This window comes from Vitis riparia, chromosome 7 (genome assembly GCF_004353265.1).
Source record: "Vitis riparia cultivar Riparia Gloire de Montpellier isolate 1030 chromosome 7, EGFV_Vit.rip_1.0, whole genome shotgun sequence".
NCBI classification, from domain to species: Eukaryota; Viridiplantae; Streptophyta; class Magnoliopsida; order Vitales; family Vitaceae; genus Vitis; species Vitis riparia.
The window spans coordinates 25,905,754-25,915,541 of record NC_048437.1 but is presented as its reverse complement, the minus strand read 5'-3'; the positions used below and the strand labels follow the sequence as shown (position 1 = coordinate 25,915,541).

At 36.9% G+C, this 9,788-nt stretch overlaps 2 protein-coding genes across 3 annotated transcripts; both read right to left on the bottom strand.

Moving 5' to 3' along the window:
• Positions 1–2: 2 nt before the first annotated feature.
• Positions 3–2,100, bottom strand: LOC117918914 (polygalacturonase At1g48100). Its single transcript, XM_034835887.1, has 6 exons — positions 1,546–2,100; positions 1,296–1,463; positions 1,162–1,206; positions 866–1,073; positions 693–774; positions 3–609 (listed from the first exon to the last, which is right to left on the bottom strand). The coding sequence occupies exons 1-6, from the start codon at positions 1,936–1,938 to the stop codon at positions 108–110; spliced, it is 1,398 nt and encodes a 465-aa protein (XP_034691778.1). The 5' UTR covers positions 1,939–2,100; the 3' UTR covers positions 3–107.
• A 3,097-nt stretch (positions 2,101–5,197) lies between these two features.
• LOC117918934 (shaggy-related protein kinase alpha-like) lies at positions 5,198–9,788 on the bottom strand. 2 transcript variants are annotated; one of them, XM_034835911.1, is made up of 13 exons: positions 9,584–9,787; positions 8,282–8,470; positions 8,096–8,188; positions 7,939–7,998; positions 7,557–7,829; positions 7,269–7,343; positions 7,074–7,130; positions 6,837–6,977; positions 6,696–6,746; positions 6,207–6,302; positions 6,030–6,113; positions 5,595–5,697; positions 5,198–5,503 (listed from the first exon to the last, which is right to left on the bottom strand). In XM_034835911.1, exons 2-13 carry the CDS (start codon positions 8,393–8,395, stop codon positions 5,421–5,423), a joined length of 1,230 nt encoding a protein of 409 aa, XP_034691802.1. In that variant the 5' UTR covers positions 8,396–8,470; positions 9,584–9,787; the 3' UTR covers positions 5,198–5,420. The 2 variants fall into 2 exon arrangements, with proteins under 2 accessions (XP_034691802.1, XP_034691803.1); XM_034835912.1 differs by lacking the exon at positions 8,282–8,470 and having other exon boundaries at positions 9,584–9,788.

Here is a 9,788-nt window from a genome sequence, read left to right as displayed (position 1 = left end):
TATACTGAATGAAGAGGAAGGAAAACACTTCTCAATTATCTCATAGTTAAAAATATGTACATATATGGATAATCTGTTTACAAACTGTTAACCTAGTAGTAAACTAATCAGCAATGGTCTAAATAGTTTTCGAGGACGGATCGAGGAGTGCCCTCCATCAAGCAGGAGACTGGAGGGATAGTCAGTGTTTCCAAGTCCCCATATGCATTCCAACAAAATGGATCCAACATCAATTCTCCTTGAGCAGGAAGTAGTTCCACATCCGAGAGTGTCAAGTTGGTGCATGGGACTGAGTCACTGCAAGCAAAATGCATTGCTGGACTGCGAATGTCGTAGGTTCCTTTGATGTTGCTGTAGATTATGTTGGATACAAGCACTGCCGAGGTCTGGTTCATACACTGTTTGGCGAGGCAGTAGAACTGATCGATGATGATTGGGTTCCTAACGTTGTTCATGTGAAGATTACTGAATGTCACTCCCGATACAGCTCCTGATCCGCCTTGCCATGTCTTGATCCTAACCCCATTGTCTGAATATTTCAGAACGGAGTCTCTAACAGTGATATTGGAAACGCAGGCTCGAGAGTTGTGATTGCCTAGACTTCCAATGCTGAATGAAAGAAATCGAAAAAGATGAGTTTATGAACATATATATGAAGGGACTAGAAATTAATATTGCAACCAATTGATCACCTAATTCCATGACTCGGTCCACATGTGATGTTCTTTATGTCTACATCATAGCAACCTGATCCAATAGAAACGCAGTCGTCACCTACAAAAGGGGATTGTGAGGATGGTAACGAGGAGAATATATAGCTATATATATATATACATATATGAGGTCCTTGGGTTTTGGGCTTAACCATTGGAGACTACTGAATTATATATTTTGACATTGTTGGTGTTCTCTATGTGAATCCCATCGGTATTGGGGCTTAGAGCTGGAGCTGTTATGTAAATGGATTCGATATGAACATCCCTGCAGTTATCAAACCTGAAGTTAAACTGAGGGCTGTTCTTGATTCTAAGCCCTTGGACAGTCAAGTTGGAGCTCATGAAGAACCTTATGGCCTGCATCAGAAGTACTATTTGGTAATGCTTTGAGTAATTATCATCAAATTAACAAAAGAAATGGATACAAGCCATGTATATGACTTACAATTGGACTGTCACATGGTCCTGGCAGTGTCGTTCCATTTATTCCCTGTGTCACCCATTTAGGAAATCAGCAAAAGCCCATAAATTCGAGACGACAATGGGGGAGAGAGATTTAGCTAGAAAGTTGAGCAATACCTTATGGGGTTTGCAGGGAAGGTTCCACCAATTCTCTCCTCTCCCGTCTATAAGACCACCTCCTTGCAGTGACATTTCATTGATTCTGTAAAAGACCAGCCACTGGCGCTTGCTGTTATTCTGTGGCCAGGAGTCGGGTCCATCTGGTGGCGTAAGTGTACCATCAACCTGTTCTACGGAAACCCATTAGTCTTTTTCACCTTTTGAAGGAATATAGAATATACCAACATGCCTGGACTAACCACATTACCTGAAAAACCAAGCGGCTTTGACAAGGACCTGTGAAAATTGTAGATTGAATCATAAAGGAGTAACCATAGGGAACAAAGACAATAGCTGACTCCTCAACTTGGCAAGCTGTGTCCCAAGCTGCCTTGAATGCCTGTGTGTCGTCTGCTATGCCATTTCCAACAGCACCAAAAGAACGTACATCGAAAACATTAGTAGAATTATAGGAATGGCCACCATTAGTTTGGTTAGCAGGCTCAGGCGGAGGGCAAGGGGGCAAGGAAATTTGGGATACTGGGCTTGCATGAGCATGCTTATGTTTACTATGCTTATGGGATCTAGCTTGGGCAGTGGAAAAGAAGCAGCAGCAGACACAAATGCAGAAAACAAGAGACAAAACCCGGGAATACTCCATTGTTTTCGGCTCTATTAGCTTTATCACTGGCACCAACTAGATGAAAAGACCCCTTTGGGAAGCTGAAAGAAGCTTGAGACTTCCTTTGCATATAAAACCAGGGTGGACACTGGACACTAGAGCAAGTTGCAAAGCTTAACTGAGGCCTAGCGGAGGAGTGCATGCAGAATCCAAAAGGCTGAGCTCATATATATATAATAACTGCTAGTGGGAATTAAGGTCCTCCAGAGTCATCTGCACCTTACAATTTTTTTTTAATGGTTTAATGGCGGGGAACCGACCAATTCAATGGAGAGACATAGGCCTTTTTTAAGCAAATGGAGTCTGCATATGGCCGTTCAGGAAAAAGGTGAACGGAATAACAAGGAAGTGATCAGATGAGTGGGCGATAAGCTTCCCATGTTCTTCCCATAACTTTAACTTTCTGTGGTCTATTCACCACTGTAGTCTATTATTCTAATCTTATTTAATGGAACCTTCTTCAATCCCAGCTTGATACCAGACCCCGTTTCTCAGAATTGGCATTGCAGTTGGCCGACACTGAAATCAATAATCTTCTTCAGTTCTCATGTATATATATTCTTGTGAAGATCTTCGTTTATGGCAAAACTCCATGGTCTTAGGAAATCAAATACAAAATGGATATGGCTATTGGATTTTGAACTATACCTATATGCCATTCCTAAAAAGTCACAACTAAGAAGAGTGATTGCACTTGTCTGCCCTATCTGCATTATTGTTAAAATTTTAAAGACGTCAGTACTGTTTCTCTTCACCATTTAGTGGTTGTGACAAAGCCCTTATGAGGAGAACATCACCAAAATCTGTTAGGCAATGTTTTAGTTACATTAAGTACTAAGGAAAAGGAAAAAAGGAAAATTTCTAAGCATATTTGATTTATAATAAATAAAAAAATCAATATAATTCAAATTAATTAAAAAGTGATACATTTGTAAATTATTTAATTTTTATATTAACAAAAAAAATAAGTTGAATGAATTTGTGGAAATATGTAAAAAATAATTTATTAATTTAGATTTTATTTTTATTTTTATTCATTTGTTTCTTTCCTTATATTTTTTTTTACTCAATTTTCTTTTTCTTTTTCTTATATTTTCTTGTGATTTTTGAAGAACCAAATCGAGAGATGAATTCAATCATGAAAATAATAGTGAAATTGACCATTACACACTATTGCTAGAGGGAGAAAAAAAATTCCATGAAATATACTTTATATCAAAATAATTTTTAAACTAATGCATTTTATCCGCGTCACAAAACTATAGTTGATAATTTAGTAATATTACAATTTTAATTTTTTTAAATGGTCAAAATCATAGTTACTAATCAAGGTTTTGTCATTAAAAATAAAAAAAATAAAAATCCCCTATGAGATATATTAATTTGGAAATTATTTTAGAAGGAAGTTTATTTGTGTGGATTTTTTTTTCTTTTTTATTTTTTTATTTTTTGTTGGCTCAAAACACCATAGATGGTACCTTCTACTGTAACTTGGTAGAACTCTGGATAGAAATGGCAAGTAGCATTTGAGACCAAGCTTAATTGATGTTATACTTGGCAATTAAACCAATATTTATCATTTAATTTCCTTCACACTATCTGAAACAAATTTTTGTTAGATAGAATTTAGAGAGCCACCCTGCTGTTGCTTTCAAACTTTCAACTATGGCCAGGCTTAGCCTGGAGAGAGGGTTTGATTTCTTGTACCTGTCACATGACTCACATTGCCCAACCCACTTCAGGCCTTTTATTGTTTTCAGAAGGCTTATTTCACTCACTAACCCAATCTCTTCCACTATATGTGGTCCTTTTTTTCTAGCAATGCCCACTTCAACAGTCTTTTTGTCTGAAATGGGTTCCATTTGGTGGGATCAAAAGGGTATATATATATATATATATATATATATATATATATAGAGAGAGAGAGAGAGAGAGAGAGAGAGAGAGAGAGAGAGAGAGAGAGAGAGAGAGAGAGCTCCAACTTCCATAAATTGAGACAATCATTACTTTTCTGCTACAATGCTATTTCAGTAATCCATGAAATTTAACACCCTTGGTGGGGTTCTGGTAGATGAATTCAAGCAAATATACAACTCAAATTTTGGTAAAAACATTCTCATTGGAAGGAGTTGAAGTTCTTATATAAATCCCATTTGGAAGATCTGATTGATGAGATCAAAACAACATATGTGAGTAGACAAAACTACAACTGAAAACTTAGTTTCATTCTTTCCCCATATGAGGTCTCCACAGAAGATGAGCCAGCCTACAAGGTCTCTTCCAAGTACCAGTTTTCATACATTAGCAGTTATCACAGGTCCCTCTCCAAGAAAACAAGTTTGGCACAGCCCCAGTTCCAATTGCTTTTTGGTGACATTGCTGGATGTAGTTGCCTTTATCACTCTCTTGTTCTCGCATGATAAAAAGAAGCTTTCGGTTAGGTAAAAAAAAGGCACTCTTGCATGCGAGCTGCTTTTTCAATTGTCAACCCACATTTCTCAGCCACATATGGGACTCAAATTTCTTTTCGATTGACAATTTTGGTTGAAACCCTTGTTCTACAAATGGACACATTTTGATACAAATGTGTAAAGCTGGGTTGCAACCTTTCAAGGCTTTGATTTGAGAGCAAGCGTAGAAGTTAAATATGCAGAATTGTGTGGTCCATGATATTGATTGAAGGAAGAAGTTTGATCATTCTACCTAACAGCTCATTCAGATCAAGAAATCAGACCCATACCAGTTTTTTATCTTGACTGGTAAATCAGTTTTTATCATTCTACATAACAGCTCATTGAATGAATTTTCAGATCAACTGTGTTACCCAGGTTGGTTTCTGAAAAGGTGTTTGTCAAACACATCCCTCTTCTCTCTTTCAATACCCACCTTCCTTTATTTATTATTATTATTATCATTATTTCAATGAAGTGGATGCTGAGGGAGCAAAGATGGTCGGAAAAATTCAGCAGGAAATGATAACATGACCCCATTTCAACACAAGGCACTATAACTTCAACCTGAGGATGAAGGGGGGTGGAGCACCATATATTCATGCAATCACATACTGTGCCTCTCCTTTGCCCTTCATAAACTAGGGCAAATGAGTATCATTCACATTTTTTCACACTTTTGCCTTCAACACGGGGTTAGATTTGATAGAAAATGAAGAATTGGTTATTAGCTTCAGCCTGAGTAGTGCAATGGGTGGAAGGACATTTGGTAGTGGTGAAGCAAATTATACTTGAAAAGAAGAAAACAATCTTTGCATTCAATATACTGTTATAATTTGGGAACATATAAAGCATAGCTTGCTTGATCTGCTTTTAGAAACAAGAAATGAATACCAGGGAAACTAAAAGGTAGAAAGAACAAATGAAGAGGAGAAAATTAAAAAATAGCTACTTCTTGATGGCAGACTGCACTTTTCTGCTGTGAACACTCATCAATTACAAAGAACCGCATCACAACCCAAGGAAGGCACATTGCTTTCTCGCATGTTCTGGGATCAACTTCACCAACATATCCACAGGCACGCCCTTTAGTTCTGATCAGTCGAAGCAGCAATAACAAACATTGGTCAGCCATTTCACTGGGATAAAAAACAGCAAAAAGAATAATTTTAAAATAATTTGTACCATGAGGCTTGAAGTTGAACAATGGGGGAAGGAAACGTCCATTTGGCAGACGGGTGTTTGGCTCACGTAGCTCATCAAAAAAGGGATGGATCAAAGCCTCCAGCTGCATAGAAAATAAATAAACATCAAGTCAAAAATTCAAGTTTGAAAGAAGAGGTTGGATCCAACTGTCTTCACATGCCTTCCAGGAATCACAGCATATAAGTTATCTATAAGAAAATGTCGTAACTAAGAATCTAAAGGAAAAAAGCCTCCTCTATTGCTTGTCATTGCAGAAGACACATTTATTGACTCGAGAAAAAAATAATGGGCATGCCAGAGGATGACCATAACACAAGCAAAAATGGCTTAGTACGGCATTGCCAGAAGGAAGCAAAGACAGCAAAACTAGAACAATAATGATTGCATAGCTCATTAGAAATTCAATCTACTCACAGCTGTGCTACGAAGGTTCGGAGAGTACTGCAGCAGTCTTGAGACAAGATCGACGGCCTCAGGGGGCATCCGCTTATGGAATATCTGATAGGAGGTACAATAAGAATGAAAATCAATATTCGTGAGGTTGTAAGAAGCATAGCAGAATTGAAGTAATATCCTGCTTCTATCCAGTACCTTGTGCCATGGGTGGGCTTTAATTTGTGGGAATTTAAATTCTGTGTAATTGGGATTCATGCACTTAATTTCCTCCCTTGTTGGGGTGCCCAAAACCTGCATGCAAATAAGAAAATATTGTAGAAAACACATTAATAAGGGATGGATACTAAAATCACAAACAAGATGGAAAGGAGCAACTGCAGACTCAGCCCCACATTGCATGGGTCCAATAGAAATGAACAAAATGCTTTTTGTGGAACCACCAATGAATGCCCAAAGAGATTCTCCCAGGATGACAACCCAATTGGATAATTACCACATTAACACTACACCGATCATGATCATTCTCAACTAAGAATGCAGTGAGCAGTTTCCTCTGGGTTAGGGATCATCAACTTGCCTAGATTTTAGTCTAACCAATTTTAGATATCTCTCTAAGAATAATGTGGAATCCAATACAACTCAAATAGAAGCTCTAATGGCTGAGATATGTGACAGTATGATCACCTTAATGATTTCCACAAGCTGATCCACTCCACTCTCCCCGGGAAAGAGAGGCTGACATCAAAAGATAAGTACTTATTAGCATACATATTAAAAAGGAAATAAAAAATGTAAGGCATAAGCCATGTACAATGTGTTGCTTACTTGTCCAAGCAGTAGTTCAGCCAAAACACAGCCGGCTGACCAGATATCAATGGCTGTGGTGTATTCGGTTGCACCAAATATAAGTTCAGGTGCTCGATAGTACCTAGAACAGATGTAAGATATGTTCAATTCCCCTTTTACCTGCAAAATTTTTAAAAGATAACTAATTAAATCATCAGATATCACCAACATATAAAAGAGAGTTACATAATCATTCCAGGATGCAAGAAAACCAACCAAAACTTTTGCACTTCCAAAATCACATAGCTTCAGCTGGTGGGTATGTGGGTTAACCTGTTCCAAAAAGTGAAGTGTTATAATCTTATAATTAGAGAAAGAAATGACAAGATAAATGTAAAAATAATTAAAGAATGACGAGTAAAATGAACAGTTTAGTGGAACATGAAGTAATACATTTACTCGTTAACATACCAATAAATTTTGAGGTTTTATATCCCTGTGGCATACTCCAATACCACCATGAATGTAAGCCAGCGCTCTACAAATCTGTAGAAAAATCAAATTCAGTAAATAAACACACAAATGAGAGCCACAAGTGAATCAATAATAACAATTTCATGAACAACAAATCCATAGCAAACATAACAATGTTATACAAATAGTGCCATATAAAGCTATAAATTCAACAGGATTGTGGAATAAAAATAAAAAACAGCAAAGTTAATAAAATCAGACTATATATATATATATAATACAAACCTGGTAAGTGTAAAGTTTCACATATATCATTGGCATCCTCTGGTTCATCTTATTGTAGTGTTTGATCACCCGATGAACAGTCTCAGGGACATACTCAAGCACTAAATTAAGATAGAGCTCTTCCTTTTCAGTTGTTGAAAAGAAACAGTGCTTCAGCGACACAACGTTAGGGTGGTCCAGAAGACGCATAGTCTGTAACTCTCTGTTCTTGTATCTCTTGTCTTGAAGAACTTTTTTAATTGCAACTGTTTCACCAGTCTCTAAGCACTTTGCCTGCATAAAAGAAGCATATATATCCTTATTTGACCAAATCAAGACATAAAATTTGTTTCAGCCTGAACACACAGGCCATTACTCAGATGCCCACTCACCAAACTCTTACCTGGAACACTACTCCAAAAGATCCATGCCCAACAACACGCTCTGCCATATAGCTGATGGTCTACAGTTATAAAAGGGAAAATTTGTGTCATGATAAAAAATCATGCAATCACATAACCAAGTTGTCCAAAAAGAGGGATAACATCACAAAAATTTACCTGCTTTGGCTGGCCATTTTTCCCTCCAATAGTTGTTACAATTATATGACCAGTCTCTGTCCCATTACCATCCACCACAGTAGCTTCCATTTCCTACAAGATATCAAGACAGATTTAAGATGGCCCAACAATAAATCAAAAAGAGAAGAAGAAGAAAAAATGAAGCAAAGGAACCACATGATCCACCTTGTCATCCCTAATTTTCATGTCATTCATCTCATCAGGCAACCTATCAACACCAACAGTATTCCCATTGGGTTCTCTCAACCCAGAAGCAGGCGCTATGCTTACTGAAGCCATTAGCTCAAGAAAAGAGAATTGAGCAGATCCCCTTCCCGATTACTCTCAAATTGATTATAGAAGTCTATAACTTACCTGCAGAAAACACACCTACCTTATAGTTCCTTCATAAAAAAAACAAACTATACCTAATACAAGCCCAGCCGCATATACCCCATAATCACCAAACTCTATGTTCCCACAAACGGAGGACAACCAGAGAACATAAATGGAACAAGATTCTACTTAGATGTACAACCTGATTAGATAAATCATCTAATGAACTTGGACAAAAACAGAAATGGCCAGTATCAATAATAAAAAATTTTGAAATTGTTCTTGTCAAACATGAAGTTGTCAAAGGAGTAGTGCATAAATAGTTCAATAATTGAAAACCTAAATTGACCAAATCAGCTTCATTTTAAATCCATGATTCTCGGGAGAAGCCAATAATAGACATGTACAAAATCCAAATTTACATAGTTATTGGAAAAAGATAAGAAATGATAATGCTAGCTTTTAAAAGCTTGAATCTTTAACCTTCATACTATTATTGTCAACTATTGAGCTTTGAGGTCGAGGAATTTCCATTTACAGAGACATAAAACGACATAAACACAAAATTCAACATTTTTTTTCTCCTTTTCTTCCATTTTCTCTGCAACCAAATGGAGGGCTGAGCAAATTTGTTTAAAAAAAAAACTCAACCCCATAAGACCAAAAGTAAACAGCTAAAAATAGAACGAGAAAGAGAGCAATTATTTTAGACAAACAAAAAATAAGAAATTCCCGAAAACACCCGGTTGGTAGCTGAGAAAACACCAGTAAACAAAAAATTTCAAAAAAAAAAACCCCCTGGTTAAAGTTCTTCATAGCTCAAGTTTTCAGTAAAAAAAAAAAAAAAAAGAAAAAAATAAATTCCTGTGCAACTAAAAATTTCAGTTTTTTTTTTCCCTTCCCTTTCCCAGACTTCCTCAGCAACCAAACAGAACATCAGACCACAAACCCCCCACAAAAAGGGAAAGAAAAAGAAAAAACCTCAATTTTTTTTAAAAAAAAATGAAAACCCATAAAAGAGAAGATCTTGAAAGATCACAATGAAAAATCACCTTATCCAAACCCACAAACACCGGGAAAAAAAAAATCAACAAAACACAGCAAATTCAAACACAAGAAGGGAAAAAAATTCCAAAAAAAATATATATATACCGAATGGGTCAGGATTCTCTGAAGCGGAAGAGATCGGTGGTTCGGAGAAAAATGCATGACCCGAACTCAGAAACAGGCAAATGAAGCGATTTCAGCTGAAGGGTATTGATCAAATCTGTTAAACCTGTGGATTTCTAGAGAGAGAGAGAGAAGGGAGGGTGTTAGGACATTCCTGTCTGAGATTGATGGCAAATTGGCAGTCAAC

What these genes read in the sequence shown, in the direction of transcription:
- LOC117918934 (XM_034835911.1), bottom strand. Translation starts at nt 8,395, where the DNA reads ATGGCTTCAGTAAGCATAGCGCCTGCTTCTGGGTTGAGAGAACCCAAT. An exon ending in TGAAAATTAGGGATGACAAG is followed by an intron (nt 8,189 to 8,281) that starts GTGGATCATGTG and finishes GATATCTTGTAG; the next exon opens with GAAATGGAAGCTACTGTGGT. An exon ending in AAGCCCACCCATGGCACAAG is followed by an intron (nt 6,114 to 6,206) that starts GTACTGGATAGA and finishes ACCTCCTATCAG; the next exon opens with ATATTCCATAAGCGGATGCC.
- LOC117918914 (XM_034835887.1), bottom strand. Translation starts at nt 1,938, where the DNA reads ATGGAGTATTCCCGGGTTTTGTCTCTTGTTTTCTGCATTTGTGTCTGC. An exon ending in TTCCCTGCAAACCCCATAAG is followed by an intron (nt 1,207 to 1,295) that starts GTATTGCTCAAC and finishes TGGGTGACACAG; the next exon opens with GGAATAAATGGAACGACACT. An exon ending in GACCATGTGACAGTCCAATT is followed by an intron (nt 1,074 to 1,161) that starts GTAAGTCATATA and finishes CTTCTGATGCAG; the next exon opens with GCCATAAGGTTCTTCATGAG.